Source organism: Eurosta solidaginis, chromosome 4 (genome assembly GCF_040869045.1).
Source record: "Eurosta solidaginis isolate ZX-2024a chromosome 4, ASM4086904v1, whole genome shotgun sequence".
In the NCBI taxonomy this organism is placed as follows: Eukaryota; Metazoa; Arthropoda; class Insecta; order Diptera; family Tephritidae; genus Eurosta; species Eurosta solidaginis.
The window spans coordinates 1,691,843-1,715,958 of record NC_090322.1 but is presented as its reverse complement, the minus strand read 5'-3'; the positions used below and the strand labels follow the sequence as shown (position 1 = coordinate 1,715,958).

The following is a 24,116-nucleotide window of genomic DNA, read 5'->3' as shown; positions in this document are numbered from 1 at the left end:
TGATTTTTCAAAATTTTGCTAATCTTTGTATTTTATCTACTTCTTCACTCCACCGCAACAAAAATAAAAATCCATCAATCACCAAAAACTGCTGATCGATTTATCGACTCGACTGCGGTTTGTCATCCATGTCGTTGCTACTTTGTGTGTTTGTTCAAAATGCAAAATCGCAAACAACTCAAAATTCAATTCACAAATGCGCCAAAAAATCGATCAATCAACTAAAAAATGTCATCACAAACTGTTATCGATAACATATCGCCAATCGCAAAACGCTCATTGCCAAATACATCGATTTGTTAATCATAATCAAAATTTTTAAATTGAATTAACTAAAAACAATTTGATAAATCATCAAAATTCAAAACTAAAACAAAAAAAAAAAACAATTTAACGCTGTGTGTGTATGTGTCTGCGTGCATTGCTTTTTATTGCCGAATTGGCCCACTATCGCATACAAAATCATAAATATTTGGCCTTTTTACTATCAATTCGATCGCCATCGATTACTCTTCACTTTGAAAATGTGCATAACTTTCGTTATCGATAATCTATTATTCGCAACTCGGAAAAATCGATTTTGTTGTACTCGCGTATGTACACAATTTTAAATGCAGCAGCCGTGCCACCGCTTCGACAGTTCCCACAGCAATATGCCACCCTTCCACCAGCACCACAGACACGCCCACGTGATTTGAGTCTTAAGCTGGATCAACAATCGTCGCAATTGCGCCTTGGCGAATCTACGGAGGTCGAGTGCTACTCTTCGGACAGCAGCTACACGGATGTTGTATGGGAACGCGCCGATGGCTCACCACTACCACCACACATACAGGTAAGTTAACAAGTTATTTTCAACTTGAAATATCTTCTTAAGCTTTACCCCATTAGCAAATCGGCAATCGCCTTATCATTTCACATGTCACCGCTTCAGACGCGGGCAATTATGTATGCAAGTGCAAAACCGACGAGGGTGATCTATACACCACCAGCTATGAGTTGGGCATAGAGGAATGGCCGCATGAATGGAAACGTCCAAAGTTAGTGCATGCCAATGTTGGTTCAACTGCAGAGCTGAACTGTGATGCGGAAGTACCCGGCAGCTATCGCTGGATTCGTCAATATGGGCAAATGCAAGCCAACCGTGATTTGTTTAATGTAAGTTACCATAATTTGGCATGGGACTTTCATTTAACCGTTATTATTTATCTTCCTCTATAGGAACGCCTTGAATTACAGAATGTGCAATCGAGTGACGCTGGCACTTATATTTGTACAGCCAGCACACCGGACGGTCAAACGGTCGACTATCCTACGATACTAGTAGTGACCGGCGCTATACCACAGTTCCATCAAGATCCCGTTAGCTACATGTCTTTCCCCACGCTACCAGAATCATACATCAAATTCAATTTCGATATTACATTCCGCCCTGAACAAGGCAACGGTCTACTGCTATTCAATGGTCAAAAGCGCGGCAGCGGTGACTACATTTCGCTTTCGTTAAATGATCGCTACCCTGAATTCCGCTTCGACTTTGACGGCAAGCCGATGGTTATACGCGCTGAGCGTCCGATCTCACTTAACGAATGGCACACAGTGCGCGTAAATCGTTTCAGACGCGACGGCTATATGCAAGTGGATGACCAACATCCAGTTGCCTTCCCTACGCTGGCGCAGATCTCTCCTTTGGATCTCATTGAAGATTTGTATATTGGTGGTGTTCCTAACTGGGAAATGTTGCCAGAAGATGCTGTAGATGAGCAAGTTGGCTTCGTTGGTTGTATTAGTCGTCTCACGCTTCAAGGCACCATCGTTGAGTTGATGAAGGAAGCCAAATTGAAGGAAGGTGTAACGGCTTGTCGCCCATGCCAAAAGAATCCATGTGAGAATGGCGGCATCTGCCTGGAGAGCCAAACGGAAATGGCGTATACATGCATCTGTCAGCAAGGTTGGACTGGACAAAATTGTGGCGTCGAAGGCACGCAATGCACACCGGGCATTTGCGGTAGTGGACGTTGTGAGAATACCGAGACTGGCATGGAGTGCCTCTGTCCGCTGAATAAGACTGGCGATCGTTGTCAATATATTGAGCATCTGAATGAAAACAGTTTGGCGTTCAAGCTTAACAGTTATGCAGCATATCAGTAAGTTAATCCCACAGTTCTTGCGTTAGCGTTTAATACACTTACATTTTCTCTCTTTTCTCAGCACACCACGCGCCTCTAAATTAAACATCAAATTCAAAGTACGTCCTAACTCACTGAATGATGCTCTATTGCTCTATGCTGCTGAGTCCAAATTAGCAGGTGGCGACTTTATTGCTGTGCTGCTGCACGACAAACACGTTGAGTTCATTATCAATACTGGCGCACGGTTGAATCCGTTGTTGGTGCGTTCACAAAATCCACTGCCCGTAAATAAATGGACCGAAATCGAAGTGTCACGCCGCTTCGGTGAAGGTATTCTTCGTGTGGGTAACGAACCAGAACAACGTGCAAAGGCAGCCAAGTTAGCGCGCATGCTTTACATTAAAACGCCGTTATACATTGGTGGCTACGATCACGAAAACATCAAACTCAATCGCGATGTCAATGTGACGCAAGGCTTTGATGGCTGCATCTCGGCCGTAAGTCATTTTCAATGGCAATGTTTTCTTTTTATTTACGTTTCTTTTGCTCAACAGTTATTTGAAGGTCCACGTCAAATTAATCTCATTGCTGACATTCACGATGCGGCGAATATACAAAACTGCGGCGAAATCAATGAAATCGAACAAAATGAGTCATTCGATAACTACGAACAAGAAGCGACAAGTCCTAATCGATTATCGGACACAACGAGCAAAACACAAAACGGGGACGCATGTGCCAGCGATCCATGCGAGAATGGCAGCACCTGCAGCGTGCAGGATGGCGAAGCGATCTGCACATGCACTGTCGGTTTTACTGGCAAATACTGCGAAGATCGTAAGTGAAGTCACGAACACAAATTTATTTACAGTTTTTGCTTACGCTTTCTACTCCGCAGACATAACTATTGAGTACGATGCTAATTTCCATGGCAACGGCTATCTGGAAATAGATCGCAATCAATTCAACTCTGATATTGAACAAAAATACTCATTCGCCGCCATGGTATTTTCAACAACCGATGCGAATGGCTTGCTGCTTTGGTGGGGCCAAAAGAAGGACGAGGAGTACAAGGGGCAAGACTTTATGGCTTTAGCAATCGTTGATGGTACTATTGAGTTCTCATTCCGTCTTAATGGCGAGGAGACTGTCATACGTAATCCAGATAAGCGCATCGACGATGGACGACGTCATATTGTGCTGATAAAGCGTACAGATAACACTGCCATACTAGAGTTGGATCATCTGTTGGACGCGGGCGAAACACGCCCGACCGGCAAAGATAAGATGAATCTGCCGGGACATGTGTTCATCGGTAAGTGTTGCACTAAAGCATGCGTGCACAATCTTGCAGCTTGACCTTAATGCCATTTTACTTGCAGGTGGTACTCCAAACACTGCCAAGTTCACTGGCGGCCGCTACACCAAGAATTTCAATGGCTGCGTACGTGTTGTAGAAGGTGACGCGCGTGGCATTATACAATTGGGTACATCAGCCATAAGTGGCGCAAATGTTGACACGTGTCCACAGTAAGTATAAAAAACTGCAATGATATAGGGACTATTACGGCAAAAGTGTGTCAATGTTGTAACTATTTTTCCAAAGAACCTAACCTCAAATGTAAAACTTATTGTAAGCGCTATGCTAAGTAGTTGAAATCTATATTTTACCACACATGCTGCTCCTACTCGCTTGATACTGCAGCAGTTGGACTCCGTCTAGTTTAGTTTACCACGAAATGGACTTCTCAGATTTTCGTCACGATCCGTCGCTCTTCGACGAGTTCGATCAACCGCCACCAGTGCATATTCTCTATCCGCGCCCAACCTACGCGTATTATCCATTTTATTACAATGGCGCTATGAATGCGTATTCAACAGCGTGCAGCACGCATTTGCAGCTGAGCGATTTACGTAGAATTTGCGCGTTGCACAACTTTGGTTTGGCATTGGTGCTTACGTTGGGCTTTATGGCATGTCTACAATTAAACTCAGTTAATCTTAATATGCGAATATGCGCAAAGTTGCAAGCGAAACTTCCTTTCGCAACCACAACACTATAGTAGAAAATAGCCGTTTTTTGTTTTGTTGTTGCTATGAAACGAATGTTAAACTTAATTTGTTACTATGCAACTGAATATATTAGAAAAATATATTAGGGCAGATACTTTTTTTTATGGAAATGCAGCCAAAAATTGCATAGGCCCTAAAGACGGATTATGTACATATCCATCATAACTACATAAATAATACTCATACAAATGTATATTAACAGCTTCACATAAAATATTTAAAAACAGTTATTATATAAAAATAAATATAGTTAAATTGAGTAGTATGGAAGGCATTAGAGAAGAAGTAATGTTGGCGCCCTGGACTTTTTATTATTAGAAATCTTAGCTAGCTAATCTCTAGGAGTGTGTTAAAGAATGAAATTCATATAAGACGTTACTAAAATATTAAAAATGATATATAACTATAAAATATTTAAAAACTAAGAATAATAATAATGTGCTAAAGGTTTTCATAAACACAAAAAAACAACATAAGAGAAATCTAGATAAATTTAGAATAAGCTTAACACAATAATTTAATCAGGCACATTTTTTTTCACAAAACTTAGTATCATTTTAAACTTTTAACTCATCAACGAGAAAAATCGACAACCTCTTAAGAACACTGTTTATGTGATTTTTACTAGAACTTTTTCCGCGAAACTCGATTATAAAACCACCTCACAAGATAGTACAGCAATTTGAAAAAATTAAAATTGAGGCGGTGATTGAGTTGGTCTGTTGATCCCGGGTTGTTCACCGCGGCACGCGGTATGTCAATTAACTCAACCAGCTGGATTGGCGCACTGGCAAGACGGGGTACGACCAAATGGGATTTTCCTGCTACCTAAAATTTTTTTTTCCAGACAAAAGCGCGAAATATTTGTTTTAAGCCCACATTAACAGAAACCTGCCGAAAATAAATCAGTAATGTACGTCAGGAAACGTCAGTTTTCCAATATTAGTGGATAAATCCTCATTAATTAAGTAACAGAATACTAAACTGTGGATCGACAAAAAAATGCTTTCAGGTGTGTTAGAGGCGTCACAGCCGATGAAAAATATGCATCACTAGCTTCTGCCCGGCGCGTTGCTGCTGCAGATAAACTCCTTTAATTTTAGTGTATTATACCTAATGATAAATACCCTCCCACTCCCATGCCCTCTACTTCTACTTATGCAATTTCCTATCCTGCTCCCCGTCCTCTCCTCTTCCTCTGAAATTTTCTCTTCATTATTGTCATTCCCGACCCTCACATAATCATACGGTTTCTTAAAATAGGTCTGCCCTTATAAACTTTGCGGAAAGAACAAGTGTCCTTTATATTAACCTACCCTTTTGTCACATTTCAAGCACATTCCACCAAAAATTAGATTTTGTAGAAAAAGTTGGCTCCTGGTCAACTTCGAGGAAAGAAAAAATCCTCAAATAATAAGAGGTGCAAATCAAGCACTATAAATAAATTTGTTTGGTCCATTTCTCAAAAAAAAACTTCATCATATATACACCGTCATTTTGGCCTAGAAATATTTAAAATGTAACTGAACCCGAACAGAACACTGAATCTGGGGGATTCAAGGGGTTGTGTAGCGCAATATATAGCTTCTCCAACCCAATTGTCAACCTCACCTTCGAGCGGCGAATCCCGTTTCACTAACAGACGAGGCTCTGGCGACCCGAAGCTCCTCATGGAACTTGGGGGTGGGGAGGGAGGGATGGCCTGAAGGTTTAATGTGGCCATATAAATCGTTCCCGAGATGGTCGGGCTAGCACCTTAATGGTGCTGTGTTACCGGAGCGTATCGGATCTGTATCCGACAAAGGACCATCACATCGATAACACTCCCCAAAGCCTTCGGGGAGTAACCTAATCGCTACAACAACAACAACAACAACACTGAATCTGGTATGCTAACCTTTTGTTGCTATATTAAAATCAGGAACCAAGAGTTAACTGTGGAACAATAATGGGATCCACGGAGGTGTTTTTTTATTTTTTTGATAACATCTTCACTTTAAAGTTTCTTTTATTTTCATATGCGGTATGTCCTTTTTACGAAAGCATATCCAAAGTCCTCAAAAATTCTAGAAGAAATTTGGTCACGACTTTTAAAATTCAAGACAACATAAAGCAATAGCAATCCCAACTAAACAGCCTACAAATAACGCAATCTAATGATGAATTTTTCTATCTGGATTTTCGAAGCTTTGTAAGTCGGGCCTTCACTATGCACACAAATAATTAGTAGACGATTACAGAAAGACGGGTATTGGTCCCACGTCATTATCATAACCATTAATTGGCGCTTAGCCGTTTAACAACACCTGACGCTAATTGAGAGCACCAAGAGAGGGCAAGTCTTCCTACACTTGCCTCTCCCTCAAATTTCTACTAGCGCTTCCAAAACGTTTACCTCTCGCCAGGTTTCCCGGAAAAAAGCAATTTATCTTTGGCGGGGACATCTCCCCTTTGGCTTTCATAACATTTTTTACCAAATATTTTAACGTAGCCATCCCTATAAAGTCGTACTCGAACTGAACATATCAACATAGGTACAATAGGTTCAACACATTGTGGAAAAGACAAGTGTAATATCGTTAGCATAAACGTATTTTTAACACTCTGCCTAAACCCAGCCAAAAAGTCAAAATCCTGTCAGGCTGTGGACGTTGTTTTACGCAACGGTTCAGATTTTATGACCGGGTATTTTATTTTATTAGGAAAATTTCGTTATTACATACTACATAATTTAATAATATATGTGAATGTGATCAATATGTACACATAATTTGAAAAGGTATATACTACTTTAATTTTCGTTTTTCGATTTAGTAGTTTTTTTTTTTAATATTTCACTTTTTTAGTTTATGTATAATTGATTTCGATTTTCCTTTTAATTATTTATTATTGTTTTACTTAGCGATTGCGTTTTATTATTTAACACTGGTGGACAAAATATCACTTTTTGTCTGTTAGATGTAGTTTTTCTTTTGATTCGCACTAATTTTTGGTCGTCGGGTTTTTGTTTTATTTGTGGCGCGTATATGTTGAAGTAATTTCGTTTGAATTTGTCAGACCTAGTGAAGCGAGCTTATATGGGCTTATTCGGTTCCACATATGAAAATTAATAACAATCCCTGGACTCCAAGCTTCGGATGTAAAAGTTGTGTTGGGTTCTTACGCTTATGGGCAAATAAAAAATACCTAATTTCAAGTGCCAAACTTTTGTGATATGGTGTGAACTGTCAGACCATCACAGCGCTTGTTATTTCTATGTGGTAAACATAGCAGAAATAAACTGCAGATATCACTCGAAATGCTCACAACCTACTGACTGCTGTTCGACCAGTCCTTGGAGCTAGACATTCATCATAAACTGAACGCAGTACAACCCGGCATCATTGAGAGGATATCAAAAATATTTCTAAATCATTTCCAAACGTGAGTTCTGAAAATGTGTATTCTCAATGGCCCTCAGATTACAAAACTAACTTGTGATCCAGAGTTCCCTAGCCGCATGAAAATACCTAAAATATCTGCATGGACGAGTTCGTTTGGCTTATGCAAAATTTTCAGGAAATAGATAGTTATCTAACTTCTTTGAGCATATAGACCAACTGAAGTGTAGCATCCAACATCTGGGTGTAAACATGAGCACCAAGATGCACTTTATCCGTAGCCATCTGGAACGTTTTTCTGAAAATTTAGGAGACCTCAGTGAAGAGCAGGGCGAGCGTTTTCATCAGGAGCTCCGTACTATGAAAGCGATATGAGGAATATCAAGGTAGGTTCAGAGTAGTGCTCTTGAACTCAAAACGTGTTAAAAGAAAATTTAACTCACTGTAATTGTTAATAATGGAGTTTATTAATTAAAAAAAATCATTTTTACTAAGAACTTTGTTATTAAATACTCCGGAAACTAGATCTGCTAGGGAAACACGGCTTCTACATTTGAAATTAGGGTAAAAAGTTATTTAACAATCATGTCTAAAATCCCATTCAACAGAACCTGTGTCGAGCAGTGTTATTCGTCACACGTACTAAATTTTATAAGGCGAAATAAAGTCGACTATAAATTTAGTTTGGACTTTCTTTCGACTAAAGTAAATATATTTTTGTGTTTATGACTTTATTCTTTTACTTTTATTTAATTTATTTATGCATCATTTAATTTTTCATTTCTTTTATTTCACAGAACCGAAGACGACCCTCTCGGCACCGAACCACCAGTCGTTTGAACATAGTTTTTAATTAATATATACTTTTTTATATAAATTTAAATGTTTTAAGTTACAACACAAATCCACAAATATAAGCAAACACACACACAAAAAAAATTGTGAAAGCAGAAGAAAATAGCAAATGCAGATTTTTCCAAATCGCATTTCTTTTATGTTCGTTTTATAATAAAAATTTTATTTAAGCGCACTAACAACAACAAAACATACATATAAATGTTTGAAAAAGTTATTTTTAATGAAACTTGTGTCATATATATATCTTTTTTTTTTTTGCAATAATTTCTTAATATTTAAGTTTAATATTTTCGACGACGATTACAAAGAAAGCGAAGATGCCGACGAAGAAGAATGTAGAAAAAAAGAAATTCGAAAAACCAAAAATCGAAAATTTCAACAAAAAAGAAACTGCCTCACACGCCGTGACTCACGAATCCATTTCGTTTAATTTTGTTAATGCAAAATTTCATTCACGTCAAGCGGAAATTTATTTTTAGTTTTAATTAACCTAAAGTTAAATAAGTAAAAAAAACCACATACACAAATAAGTAATAAACACAAACTAACACGCAGATAATTTTTGTTAAACACGCTTACAGTAAAAAAAAAAAAACAAACAAAAAAAAACAACACCAAAAAAATTGTAAATTAATTCTCACAAAAAAATCTTTAAGAAAATTGCATATCCAATTAAATAAGTTATCCCAAGTGTTATCAGAAATATTTTGTTACAAAAAGTTAAACTTAAAACTCCTGAAACTCTATACTTTTGCCAGTCAAATGCTCAAATTGAATGAATTTAGAATTTCGTTAACGTTGGAAAGCGTTTTATTTTAGGGAAATGTTAAAATTGTTGAATAAAATGTACGCCAGTTTAATATTTATTATGTAATACTAATGCATTAAAGGAAATCTATGTAATAATTAATTTTTCTACTTATATTTGTATGTAAATCTAAAAACTAAAAAATAAAAAAAAAAAAAAATTAGAAAACGGCAATTATATAATAAACCTAAAAACAAATATGGCGAAATAATTGTACATACAAACATATAAAATGTTATTAAGTAAATAAAGAATAATACAATAATGATAATTATATATAAAATAAAATGAGCAACAAAATATAAACGAAAGAAATGATTGCAAATAAATGCGAAAATATTAAAAAAAAGATTAAAACAATTATTTACACCCGAAACCAACAGGCAATTTGAAAAGCACTGTATGTATAGCGAGAGTCTCTCAAACTGTACTGCTCAATAGCCAGCTTATGTACACTGTACACCATGGTGGCGGTTTGCGGCAAATTAAGTGATGATATTTGTGTGTTTGAGGTGAAAATTGGAATTTATCGGTACACAAATGACCCAACACTTATTTTACCCTATATCTCTTGAAACAAGCAAAATTTATAGAACTTTCTTTCTGTATTATTTATTTACCCATTTTTAAATTACAAATCAATTTGATTCAAATTGCTATCATAAAAGGTTCAAGAGATGGGCACTATTAATCGAAAAATCGATTAATGCACTTAGCGCCTAAACCTTTACTGATGGAACCTTGAATCAAATGGCGGCTTAATCTACAAGTCAGTAGCTGAATGCTGCAATAAAAAAATGTCGATATTGTGCTTGGTTCAAGAGATATACACGATAATCGGTTTAGCCGGCAGTAGTTGGCAACAGACCGATTACAGTGTATATCTCTTGAACTAAAGCAAATGGTAAAGTGTTTCTTTTTGCAATACGTAGGTGCTCACCTGTATATTAATCCACAATTTGACCTAAACTTCTATCTTTAACCGTTCAGTGCAAAAAGAAAATCAATCGGTACGCGAATGACCCAGCATTTTAATTATCCCATATCTCTTGAACCAAAAAAGATTTTTTAAAGTTTTCTTTTGTATTATAAAGTCACCCACTTGTAGATTAATCCACAATTTGGCATCAAGTTCCATCATTAACCCTTCAAGGCAAAAATGGGAATTATGGGTACACAAATGACCCCACCACTTAAATTTCTCTATATCTCTGAAACCAAGCAAGATTTTCCTAACTTGTTTTCTGCATTATATAGCTACCTATGTGTTGATTATGACACAATTTAATTCAAGGTCTCATCATCAATCGTTCTAGCGCTACTTGAGATATCCGGCGCACGTCAAATATTGCCGACTAAACCGATTATTGTTTATATCTCTTGAACCAAGCACGATTTCAAAATTTTTTTTTGTTGCAGCATTCAGCTACTGACATGCAGATTAAGCCACCATTTGATTCAAGGTTCTATCAATAACGGTTTAGGCGCTAAGTGCAAAAAACGATTTTTCGATTAATAGTGTCCATCTCTTGAACCCGTTATGATAGAACCATTAATCAAACTGTGAAGTAATCTACAAGCAGGCGGCTATATAATGCAAAACAAAAGTTTCGAAAATTTGTAGGAAATTTGCTGGGTCATTCGCGTACCAAAAAATTTCAATTTTCGCCATGAAGGGTTAAGGATGGAGCATTATAATAACTTGTGGATGGATCTACAGGCAGATACATATATATTGCAAAAACAAAAACTTTGTCATTTGGCTTCTTTCAAGAGATATACACAAAAGAACAGTAGGTATCGAAAAACCGATTAATCCACTCAATTGTTAACTATAGATCCTTTAATCAAATGTGGTCTTAATCTACCGATAGGCAGCTGTACACTACAACAAAAAAATTTTTTAGATTATGCTTCGTTCAAGAGATATACACAATAATCAGTTTAGTCGGCGTATATACTCTTAAAACAAACCAAATGACAAATTTTTTGTTGTTGCAAAATATATTTATCCACCTGTAGATTAATCCATAATCTGTTATACAGTTCCATCATTAACTCTACAAGACGGAAATTGGAATTTGGCTATACACAAATGACCCAACACTAATTTTGCCTCTCTTGAGCCGAGAAATGTTTTCCAACTTCTTGTTTTGCATTACATAGCCGCCTACTTGTAGATTCCTTCACAATTTCATTCAGGGCTCAATCGATAACGGTTCCACTTCTACGTGCGATTTATCGGTTGATCAATCAGTGCAGAACACTGACTGCTTTTTGTGTACATCTTTTGAGCAAAGCAAAATTCAAGAGTTGTTTTGTTTGCATTCGTATAGCTACCCAATGAAGGTTGATCCACAGTTTGACTCAAGGCTCTATAGCTAACGGTTTAGGCGCTAAGTGGATTAACGATAACTACTGTTCCTTTGTGTATATCTCTTGAACCATGCGAAATGACAAAGTTTTGTTTTTGCAATATATATGTATCCGCCTGTAGATCCATCCACAAGTTATTATAATGCTCCATCCTTAACCCGCCATGGCAAAAATTTAAAATTATCGGTACGCGAATGACCCAGCAAATTTCCTACAAATTTTCGAAACTTTTGTTTTGTATTATATAGCCGCCTGCTTGTAGATTACTTCACAGTTTGATTAATGGTTCTATCATAACGGGTTTAAAAGATGGACACTATTAATCGAAAAATCGTTTTTTGCACTTAGCGCCTAAACCGTTATTGATAGAACCTTGAATCAAATGGTGGCTTAATCTGCAGGTCAGTAGCTGAATGCTGCAACAAAAAAATTTTTGAAATCGTGCTTGGTTCAAGAGATATACACAATAATCGGTTTAGTCGGCAGTATTTGACGTGCGCCGGATATCTCAAATAGCGCTAGAACGGTTGATGATGAAACCTTGAATTAAATTATATCCTAATAAACACATAGGTAGCTATATAATGCAAAAAAAAAGTTAGGAAAATCTTGCTTTGTTTCAGAGATATGGAGAAATTTAGGTGATGGGTCATTTCTGTACACATAATTCCCATTTTTGTCTTGAAGGGTTAATGATGGAACCTGATGCCATATTGTGGATTAATCTACAAGTAGGTGACATTATAATACAAAAGAATACTTTAAAAAATCTTTCTTGGTTCAAGATATATGGGATAATTTAGATGCTGGGTCATTCGCGTACCAATAAATTCTCATTTTGCACTGAAGGGTTAAAGATAGAAGTTTAGGTCATTTTGTGGATTAATCTACAGGTGAGCACCTACGTATTGCAAAAATAGACACTTTACCATTTGCACTGGTTCAAGAGATATACACAGTAATCGGTTTGTTGCCAACTACTGCCGACTAAACCGATTATCGTGTATATCTCTTGAACCAAGCATTATATCGAATTTTTTTTTATTGCAGCGTACAGCTACTGACTTACAGATAAAAATAGCATTTGTTTCAAGCCTCTATCACTAACAGTTTAGGCGCTAAGTGCAATAATCGATTTTTCGATTAATACTGTCCATCTCTTGAACCGTTAATGATGGATTCTTTGGTGAAATTGTGAAGCAATCTACTAGTAGGCGGCTATATAATGCAAAACGAGAAATTGGAAAATCTTGCTCGCTCAAGAGATAAGTGTTGGGTCATTTGGGAACCGATAAATTCCAATTTTCTCCTTGAAGGGTTAATGATGAAACTGTATAACATATTGTCGATTAATCTACTGCTGGGTATTGGGTTATGATATACACATTAATCGGGTTTTCGGCCACTACTGACGGCTTAAACTGATTATTGTTTATATCTCTTGAACCAAGCACAATCTAAAATTTTTTTTGTTGCAGTGTGCAGCTACCTACCTGTAGACTAAGACAACATTTGATTAAATGTTCTATCGTTAACAATTGAGGCGCTTTTTCGATAACTACTGTTGCTTTGTGTATATATCTTCAACCAAGCCAAAAAACCAAGTTTTTGTTCTTGCAATATTTATGTATCCACCTATAGATCAATCCGCAAGTTGTTATACCGCTTCATCGCAACCCTTCCTCGCGAAATTTGAAATTTATCGGTACACAAATGACCCAGCATCTAAATTACCCTATATCTCTTGAACCGAGAAAGATTTTCCAAACTCTAGTTTTGCATTATATAGCCGCCTGCTTGTAGATTACTTCACAATATCATTCAAGGTTATATCATAAAGGGTTCAAGAGACGGACACTATTAATGGAAAAATCGATTATTGCACTTAGCGCCTAAACCACTAGTGATAGAACCTTGAATAATATGGTGTCGAAATCTGCAAGTCAGTAGCTGAATGCTGCAACAAAAAAAATTTTGAAATCGTACTTGAATCAAAAGATATATACAATAATCGGTTTAGTCGACAGTAGTTGACGTTCGCCGGATACCTTACGTAGCGCTTGAACGGGTGATGATAGAACCTTGAAATAAATTGTGTCCTAATCAACACAACGGTAACTATATAATGCAGAAAAAAAGTTAAGAGAATCTTGCTGGGTTTCAGAGATATAGAGAAATTTAAGTGGTGGGGTCATTTGTGTACCCATAATTCCCATTTTTGCCTTGAAGGGTTAATGATGGAACTTTATGCCATATTGTGGATTAATCTACAAATGAATGACTTTATAATACAAAAGATAACTTTAAAAAATCTTTCTTGGTTCAAGATATATGGGATAATTTAGATACTGGGTCATTCGCGTACCGATAAATTCTCATTTTGCACTGAATGATTAAAGATAGAAGTTTAGGTCAAATTGTGGATTAATCTACAGGTGAGCACCTACGTACTGCAAAAAGAAACACTTTACCACTTGATTTGGTTCAAGAGATATACACAGTAATAGGTTTGTTGCCAACTACTGCCGACTAAACCGATTATTGTGTATATCTCTTGAACCAAGCACAATATCAAAAATTTTTTGTTGCAGCATTCAGCTACTGACTTGTAAATTAAGCCACCAATTGATTCTTGGTTCTATCACAAACGGTTTAGGCGCTAAGTGCATTAATCGATTTTTCGATGAATAGTGTCCATCTCTTGAACCGTTTATGATAGAACCTTAAACCAAAATTTTAAGTAATCTATAAGTAGGCAGCTATATAATGCAAAACAAGTGTTTGGAAAATCTTACTTGGTTCAAGAGATATAGCGTAATTTAGATGCTGGGTCATTTGCGTACAGATAAATTTAAATTTTCGCCTTGAAGGGTTAATAATGAAATTGTATAACAGATCGTGGATTAATCTAGAGGTGGGTACATATTTATTGTAAGAACAATAACTTTATCATTTGGCTTGGTTCAAGAGACATACACAAAAGACCAGTAGTTATCGTTAACCCACGTGGCGCCTTAAACGTTTACGGCTTTTAGATTGCGCAACCATACTGACCGACCATCTTTGCATTTGGACTAGGCACACGTAGCTGTTATATCCTTGAGCTCTGGTAACCAACTGTTTTAACGGTTAACTACTTACCACATTCACGGTATTTCTATCTCTCTTCGTCAATTGTAAACACAACCTGACTTTACTCTAATTTTTATTTTTTATTTCGCAAATATTTTATTAAAATGATTGCATCGTTAAAAATATTTGCCTTTATTTTTATTAGCTTAAAAAAAACTAATGATTTATGTATGTGTTTGTGTTATGTTATGAATAACGTACATATATGTATGTGAGGTGCAATTGAATAAATATTGCAACAAATTTTGTTATTTGAAGAAGTTTGAAGTAAAAGTTACTTCAATTTATAAAAAGACCAAATTCTTTTGTTGCCGTGTTGCAAAAAAGCGATGGGGTTCCCTTTTTACACGTTCGCTATCGAAAAGCTTACCGACTCCCTTACTTATAGCGTGTTAAGGTGTTGTTGTTTTTTTACATGCTTTTCCATAGTCAACCCAGCGCTATTTTGCAACTACACTGCAAAAGATTACACTTAAGGTAATATTGCTCTAAATTCATTTATAACTTATTCAAACATTCAATAACATTTTCGTCCTTTTTATCTGCAAATGCCAAACTTTAGTTGTTTTTATGTCAAATACTTGATGATTCAGTAAATAATCATTATTGATACACTCGAAAAAAATTAATTGCGAAATTTGAATGAATAAATTTGCTTCAACTTCATCCATGTCCACTTATTTGCTAGCATCTATGTATGACTTAAATATTAAAAAATTAGTGTATTTATTATGTAACTCAATAAATTACTATGTGTTCAGTCTTGCGTGCTTACGAGTAATTGCATTTCATACTAAAAAAAAACAAAATTATATATTCTAAACAAATATTCATGAAGCTCTTAATTTCTTAATTGTTTTATCGTAAAAAAACTGGAAGCGATCAGCAAATTTTTCAAAAAGTTTTACAAACAAATTGCACTTGAGTTAAGGCTTTTCGACCAAATCAGATTCCGGTTTCTCCACATCAGATCCTTCCACTACCAACTGACTGCTTGTTTCAACTGCAACTGAAGCTGCCTCGGCGCTGACAGCGGGCATTGCGCTCTCTTCAGCAGCTGGCAACTTTTTTGCTGGTTTAATTCTTTCTAAAATAACTTCACCCTCTCTTATTATGGCGCTCGTTGTCGCTTCCAGACCGCACTGCGCGCTTATAATTGGCTTGGATGACAATAAAGCCGTTGAAGAGGCTGATGAAGACGCAAGTGGCACATCTGCAGCCATTTCTGCATTGAGCTCACAAAATAAATCAAGTAAATTATTGATGCCAATCAAGTAGCCGTCTTCATGATTTCCCACAGTCCATGTGCTGTTATGATCGATCTGATGATCATCAGGCAAACCGACAGTCTTTGCGAAATCGATAAGCCAAACGCTAGCTTGATGGCGATCATGCACGAACAATAGCGAACTACCGATAACTTCGTGTGTGCGAAAAAAGTCGGAACATTCGAGTGTAGCGCGTATTGACTGTAAGCGCTGTATATAACTCGGCTGTGAAATGAAAATAAGAAGATAAAGAGAAGTGTTAGAGTTACATAGTAAGCTTAGGTCCAACTGGCCGGCCTGCTAGGACCCCACTTAGATTGAATGTGTTACATAGTTAAAATACTAAACTGTAAACTTAGACCCACCATAGCATGTTGAGAGCCATTTATGAACTCGCGTATGGCCTCTTTGACTTGCTGACGTGATTTTGTGGTCTTGAAATCTTTCGTGCTGGTGCCATCACTCTTCTTTATGCCCTGCGTATTTATAATGTAAAGTTAGCAGATGCTAGTGCTGTTAAACTTCTTTATAACACACTTACCTCAATACGAAAACCGAGTGTTGCTGTGCTGGAAATAGTTTCACGCCAAACCATGTAACGTGGCTTTGTTACACCTTTGGCCTTGTGCTCTTCCTCGCTTGGCGCTTCCGGATCAATCTGTATCATTTTCTCATACATATCCTTGCGCAACTTCGGCTTCTCCTTGGCTTTGGAGAGCTCCTCCTCCAGATATGTGCGCACACCGATTTTGCAATCCATAACGCAGGGCTGATAGAAATCGCTCAATAAATCCTGCAGTTGCAAGTATACTGTAAATGAAAAAAAATTGGAAAGGCTCGCTTAGGTAAAGTAAATAACAAATCACTTAAAACCACTTAAAACTAAACTGCGCCGTAAAGTACACAAAGTGCTATTTTACAGCGTCCGATTTTCTATTCGATTTTTTTTTACTTGTTGAACCTTTGTAAGGTTGAACGTCAGGAAAAGCACCAGAAAATCGGCTCGTGTAAAAAGGCCTTAACGCCTGCGCTTATACAGTTTTTAAGGCAAAAAATAATCACAGATTTAACTGCGTACTTTTAGGCGCCCATCTTTCAGATATTCAAAATATTAAGCTTCCTTCTGTTACTGTACGTACTGCACTTACATTCACCATCCTCGCTGGTCACCTGTCCCTTATACTGCGGCACATAGGGACGCAACACATCTTGCATGAGCACACGAAAGCAATTCTCCTCCTTTGGGCAGAGTTTCTTTAGGACGGTGCCCTGTTCGGGACCGGCCTTGAAATTGCCTTGATGTCCGGCCAGTTGGACCCACGGATAACGCTGCTTCTTGTAGGTTTGAAAAAAGGGCGTCCATTGCACGATATTGCGTAGTTTGCGCCATCCAGAAGGCTGTTGATGAGATGAACAGAAGAGCGAGAGGTAAGTAAATGAGGCAAATCGAGTGCAATTAAACAAAAGAAACATATAAAGACATAACATGCGATTGGCATACCAACGCGTGCTGTCATCCATCAGCACGTTGACAAATAGGCGCTGCTCCTTTTCATATAGCGAATGCCCAAATAGGCGCTATTGAAAACGCCTAACCCAAATGGAATATATTTTCTTTGTAAAAAAAAAAAACGGTGCGCGCTTGACAAATTTTGGCTTTAGTAATTGAGCGCGCTATGCGATTGAAGCATTTTATCAACAGTTTTGGTAATTAAATCGACTGATGGCTGGACATGCTGATTAAAGCCAAACAATTACACACCAAATTTACAATTTGAGAACAATTTCCTTACAACGCGCGTTGGTAGTAAAAAAAAAAAGCTTACAATATTTTTGTAAAAGTTAATGTATGTTGCCTTTGGGATTTGTGTAATTTTATAAGCTTTTTTTTATTGCAGCGTTTGATTTGGGTAGTTATTTAAGCACGCGCAAGTGTATGTGTGTAGCGTTAATTGCCAAACCAAAACTACGCAGCCAGACCGAGGCTAACGATGACAGAGCGAGCAGAGCACGACCAAAATGGAAAAAAAAAAATCATTTAATGTTTAAATAAAGCGCTTTTAGTGCGCAATGCTCCAGTAAGCGCGCAAAGCATGAATGCTAGGTACCAACACCAATACAAAACATACGAAATAAAGCGCACCAGGTCACGTTGCGCGCGCTCTCTCCCTCCTACTAGGGCTTTTTGCGCTGACGTCAATGGCAGTTTATCATCTTAGCGAAATCTGCACAAAAAAAGGAAAAATTTCATTATCAAGCGCACAGCATCAGCACGTACCACGAGCGCATTTACAGTCCAGCGCTTGACCTAATTGCCGACGTTGCGCATTTCACATCCACACGCCGCCGCCGCCTAGGCGATCACTTTGCCACAGCTGATATGCGTGAGCACACCAGCGCGCTAGCAAAGATTATCGAAAATAAAGATGTTGCAGGGACGAAAAATCGTGTGAAGCAAGCTTCACACAATTCTAGTAGGTCACATTCACCACTTACCACAGCAGAATTTGTTAAACTACCACTGTCTGTATTTGTTATTTAACAATTATCTGTACACTTTTTATTCAGCTAATGTGTTCAGAATTTTAACTTTTACTCTCTAAAACTCCAATCAGTGTATTTCTGTGCTTAAATTATGTTAAAAGTTGTGTTAAAGTTTTTGGTGTGGTGAAAGTGACCTACTAGAATTTTGTTACTCTCCGCTGCTTTCCACCGAAGTTTGCGCCTGCAATATCTTTATTTTCGATAATCTTTGGCGCTAGTTGATCTATTTTAATTGAAAAAAGCGACATTATTGCTGAAATTGTTTAGTAGATGGCATTACCCTACATCACGCCTACATTTTCATTGCTGGTTAATTCGTTGTTTCTGCCTGCGCAGCCAATGAACTTGAGTGCAATTTCAATGCCATCTGCGATAACGACAATGTCATCGGTTTCATGAGATCATCTTATAGTTGGTTGGTGCGCATCAAGCGATGTTATCTTTTTCAATTAACGCCTGTCGCTGGAGTATTATTTAAAACATTTACGCGACATTGCTCTCAAGAGACTCGGAAGTTCTATTAATACGCAACTGATTAATGAAGAATAAAATCCAGGCAGATGGCTGTATTCATATTAGCATATCTAAAGAGTGCTTCAAGATCCAAAATATTTTGACTCGCCAACAGAATAGGCCTACCATCATATATGATAAAAAATAAATTTAACGCTCAGCAACATACTTGAATGTTGTTATAACGCTCTCACAGCGGCTCTCATTTTATGAGTATACAGTAGCACTCGCATTTGAAACCTGTGCATACATCTACAATAAACGAAAGTGCAGCACTAACCGCCACAGCCACGTAATTCACTCACAGCTCGCAGTTTATCTGCAATTCACGACTACGTTATGCAGTTCGGCATATGATATCAATGATGGAATCTTCGTATAGTGCTTATCATTAACGTAGCTATCCTATTTTATCCTTACGCCTGAGCGTTAATCAGTTTTCTGTACCATTGCGGTTCTGCGACGAATGCTATACTGCGCTGGAGGGACATCAGATTCGGCCATGCCAACATTTTGGGAACCATGCTCGAAAACTTACGTCAACTAGATTACACCACATCGATCCCTTCTATAGACAACAAGTTCTCAATCAAAGTCCCAGAGAGGCACATTTGGGATAAAGCCACTAACCTAGACCAAGAGTGCACGACCATCTTAACGGATGGCTCCATGCTCAATGGTAACGTGGCTAGTGGAATCTATTCAGAGGATCTTTCTCTAAACATAGGGCTGCCAAGCCACTGTAGCGTCTTCCAGGCGGAATTAACTGCAATAATGGAGGCCGCCTATTGGCTGCTATCTAAGAATCCCACATCAATAACAATTTACTTTGACAGTTAAGCGGCAATAAAAGCCCACCCAAGGCAAGAACACTTCATCGAAATTAGCAATAGAACCAGACCCTAAACGAACTTGCATCGCGATGCGAGACAGCTGTTGTATGGGTCCCAGGTAACAGCGGTGTACCCGGGGAGTGTGCTGCCGATGAACATGCAAGGAAGGCTACTGAACAGACAGAGCTAAGGCTCTTCCTCTTGCTGCGTGCAAATACTGGCTCACATCATTTTTCACCAAGAAGGAAAATTCCATATGGACGCTGGAACCCACATGCAAGGCGTCCAAAAAAACCTGGCCTCGCATAAATGAGAATCGAAATAAGTTCCTCTTCAACTTCAACCGTTTCTCCTTAGGTCCACTGATCGGTATACTAACGGACCACTGCCTGATGGGAATACACGGCGAACGCATAGGAATTCCAACCAACGAACTTTGTCGGAGCTGCAGGGATGAGGAGGAGATAGAAAGCGTCGAGCACTTCCTCTGTAGATGCCCTGCTCTGGCCAGTATACGTATGGAATGTCTGAATAAGTATTTCATCGACTGCCTAGCAGAACTTGGCTCTGCGGAAATCGAAAATATTCTACGCTACATCAGAAGGACAAATTGGTTCAAAGCCTTACACATCTAAAGGAGGAAGGACCCACACAGTGTTATCACAATGGACCGGCCGGCCTAAGTGTGTCCCTAACATATCTGGGGGCAGCCACTTTAACCTAACCTAACGGTTCCCTAGTGCTTTAATAAGTGACTAAGAGAGACTTTTCTATGATTCCCCTTAAGCATATTGAGGGTGCTGATGATATGATCCGCCATGAAGTTAATAAAATAGAGAACGTTCCGAAGAAAGAGTTCCGAGACCCATACTCCGATGAAGCAATCCTGATGGAAGGCAAATCAAAGCAAGTCATGACCCATTTATTTCTTAAATACTTGATCGATGTATATTAATATTTAATAACCATGGCGTTGAACTAGCAAGAATATTGCGAGCACCCTTTTTCGCCCAGCGGATTAGGGGGCTTAGAATATACCCGCAGTAGGTATGCCTATCGTAAGAGGCGACTAAAATACCAAATTGATTCAAGGGGTTCCCAGCGCAATATATAGCTTCTTCAATGGTCAACATCACCCCGCCTACCAGTGGCGAATCATGCTTCATTAGCAGCCAAGGCTCTGGCGACCCCAAACTCCTAATGGATCTAGGAGGTGGGAAGGCGGTATTGCCTAGAAGGTTTCATGTGGTCGTACCAAATCGTTCCCGAGATGATCTGGTTAGTACCTTTACGGTGCTTGTTGCCGGAACGTTCCGAATCTACATCCGCCAAAGGACCATCAATATCGATACACTCCACAAGGCCTTCGTGGAGTCTCCTTATCGCTACAACAAAAAAAACAACAGCTCCCATTTTCGATAAACACGGCGAACATTTATATAACATAACAAGAATATATATATTTTTTTTTTATTGAATATAGATCCCCCTTTGAGCTCTGTTCCGACGAGTAATCTACTAAACCAAACCATTTGACATAATCGCGCGAATACCCGTCCCTTAAATACCCGTCCCTTAAATGTCACACACCGTTGTGCAACGGAAATTAATGCAGCAGCCAATTAGCGCCAATCGGCATTCAACAGGCAATAAACCCGCCAGCTAAACAGCCAGTCAAGTATGTCTGTTCCTTTCGAAAGAACGTAAAAGAGTCGAGGATTCGCCCGCTTAAATAACTTGCAATTGCATACAAAAAAATAGCATGAGATCCATTAGGCAGTTGAATGCGACGCTGACAAGGCATGAATATACATTTGTACTTTCGACATTTGTGTAACTGCGGAGCGCGCGCCCCGGTAGCAACAACAACAAACAGGCGTACAAACGGATAACAACTTGTCGCAACAACTTTAGTGCAAATTAATGCAAACGAATAACCAACAAACTCGTAAAGATTAAGTGATGATTAGTGGGAGGCGGTCGAGTGGGAGGAACAAGCAGGCGCGCATATATAACCCAGTAAGTATCGCGCGGACAGACGTACTGCAAGTGTAGCTAACAGAGATGAAGGTTGGCGTGTTGATACGATTATTTAGATTTAGCGATAATGGGTGGGTGGATGGTTGGGTGATGCGCGAGGTTGGAGTATTAACGCGCTTAGAATGTTACAGCGTCTATGCGCTTTGAATTATGGCGCCGCTTAATGGATAGCTTTGGAATGCATTCATATGCAAGTGAGCAAATAAATTAGTGTTTGAAACTTCTAAGCGCTAAACAATTAGGTAGTCATGCAATTTCATTTAAAATATTTATTTATGGAAGGTTTGGCTTGAATGAGAGCTATTCATATTCGCATATCTATATGAAGGTACAGACATATTGGAGCTTACATTTTAAGAGGATAGTGAATGGGAAAATGGGGTATGCAAAAACTGCAGACCAACTCTCTAATGGACCAAAAAGTAGTTCGCTAACAAAGCTGTTTTATTATTAGTTTTAAAACGCTCAAAGTTCTCTTTAAAATCAGACTTTCCGCATGTGATTTCATGGTCAAATCACTCGCACTAATACTCCCCTTTAATTTAAATAGTCTCTTTTTCTTTAGAGCAACAACGATGTGAGCACAACAAGGTGAAATAGGTGTCGCCTATAGGCTAATCGATTACACACATACACTATTGGACACATTCTATTTGAGAGAGCACGCATAGCTTACGCTGTCACGGGAGAACAATTAAAGCTCACGTCCCGTTCCTGTTGGCTATCAGTGCACATCTTCAATTCTCACCCGCTTTATAAAATGGATTTCATACAAGGCCAGTGTCTGAGATCTATTAAGCCTGGCTAATTAATAAAAGCTGCAATATTGGGTGATAAAAAATTTCAAATAGCTAATAAGTAATGTATATTGGAACAATTTGTCGTCATCCATTGTCAAATTTGGTTCCGAGACAAACCGGTTTCGGCCTTGTGCCATCATCAGTGTCGATGTTCGTTCTCTCTAATCACATTTGAGAAGGGATGGCGGAAAATCGTTCCAATATACATTATTGATCCACCCTGTCGGAAAATCAACCAAACAAAATAAGTCAGCTAATAAATACTTTCGGCCGGCTGGTAAAGAAGCAAAAAGGATCAGCGCTTCAGATACATTGATTTGTCTCTGTTGGGATAAAATGAGATGAGAATGTGGCCTATGAGTGAACTGATTTTATTTCCCAAAGAGCTTGCAAGCGCTTTTTTCTTCTTTATATTTGTACTTGTGCGTTCGTAAGAGGCATCAGACATTCTTTGCACTACGAGTTCCTTTTTCCAACTCATTTAAATGTTAAGTTTACTTCTAAGCTGTATGAGATGCCAGAGACAAAGTTTGAACAGAAGCTCACAACGCAACGATCGCAACGACCTTTAAAAAATCTTTGCACAGTAATTTAGAAATAGACTTTTCGTCTTTTTTTTTCTAACAATTGCTCTGGAAACTTATTAAATTAGTAAAAATGTTATTTGAATACGAAATCAGCGACGAAAAGCATACAAATTAGTTTACAGTCGCACACAGCGTGAACCGATGCCGAAGTACATAAATTTATATTATTCCAAGAGCAACGAAACCAAAAACAAAATAAAACGCGCGATCGCAATTGATGTGCCATTTATTTTTGTTGTTGGCGCCAATGAATTGTGCAAATTGTTTTCAATTGAATGAAGAAAACGCGCGGCGCGTACTTTCGGCAAAACAAAAAATAAACAAATTTTAATGGGAACTAAATTGACGGAATTGTGTGCATCGCTAAATGCAAGAGCGCATCTTCAGCCGCTGAGATAACCTAGGGAATATGGATGGTGCGGATGCTAGTGTACCGAAAGAGAAGTTGGATTTCTGAAATTTGCTTTATAGGAATTGGAACCGAAATTGAAAGTCGAGAAAAGGTCCAACCGATGAATATATCGGTTGTTGCAAGCTCTTCCAGCTCAGCTACACGATCAGCATGCTTTATTTGTTACGTTCAAACAAAACTCGTTATCGGAATCGATGCTCCGTAACAGCCCTAGAATCTAGCTAAAGCATACAAACGTACTTACGCAAGTTTTGTTGAAATGCTCTTTACTATCGTAGCATTAAATTGCGACATCAAGAATTTTTTCTTCATATTTACCTAAAATCAGATAAATTAGAGAAAAAAATACAAATTAGTATT

General features: G+C 38.1%; 2 protein-coding genes across 35 annotated transcripts in view; one reads left to right on the top strand and one right to left on the bottom strand.

The window, feature by feature from the left end:
- trol (terribly reduced optic lobes) overlaps nucleotides 1-9,611 on the top strand; it is a 262,548-nt gene extending 252,937 nt beyond the window's left edge. For 20 of the 22 annotated variants that reach the window (XM_067779434.1, XM_067779447.1, XM_067779446.1 and 17 more), the window contains 8 exons: nucleotides 621-835; nucleotides 892-1,158; nucleotides 1,222-2,147; nucleotides 2,212-2,629; nucleotides 2,687-2,969; nucleotides 3,031-3,447; nucleotides 3,515-3,662; nucleotides 8,383-9,611. In XM_067779434.1, the coding sequence (XP_067635535.1) occupies nucleotides 621-835; nucleotides 892-1,158; nucleotides 1,222-2,147; nucleotides 2,212-2,629; nucleotides 2,687-2,969; nucleotides 3,031-3,447; nucleotides 3,515-3,662; nucleotides 8,383-8,425 (2,717 nt within the window). In that variant the 3' untranslated portion in view covers nucleotides 8,426-9,611. Of the gene's footprint in view, nucleotides 1-617; nucleotides 836-891; nucleotides 1,159-1,221; nucleotides 2,148-2,211; nucleotides 2,630-2,686; nucleotides 2,970-3,030; nucleotides 3,448-3,514; nucleotides 3,663-8,382 lie in introns of all 22 variants that reach the window. The other 2 variants (XM_067779438.1, XM_067779435.1) reach the window with 1 other exon arrangement.
- Nucleotides 9,612-14,819: 5,208 nt separating this feature from the next.
- Nucleotides 14,820-24,116, bottom strand: part of LOC137248485 (inositol-trisphosphate 3-kinase B-like) — a 95,360-nt gene continuing 86,063 nt past the window's right edge. For 11 of the 13 annotated variants that reach the window (XM_067779420.1, XM_067779419.1, XM_067779412.1 and 8 more), the window contains 4 exons: nucleotides 17,167-17,425; nucleotides 16,569-16,837; nucleotides 16,393-16,503; nucleotides 14,820-16,252 (listed from right to left, as the gene is read on the bottom strand). In XM_067779420.1, the coding sequence (XP_067635521.1) occupies nucleotides 15,686-16,252; nucleotides 16,393-16,503; nucleotides 16,569-16,837; nucleotides 17,167-17,425 (1,206 nt within the window). In that variant the 3' untranslated portion in view covers nucleotides 14,820-15,685. The remainder of the gene's footprint in view (nucleotides 16,253-16,392; nucleotides 16,504-16,568; nucleotides 16,838-17,166; nucleotides 17,426-24,116) is intronic. The other 2 variants (XM_067779422.1, XM_067779411.1) reach the window with 1 other exon arrangement.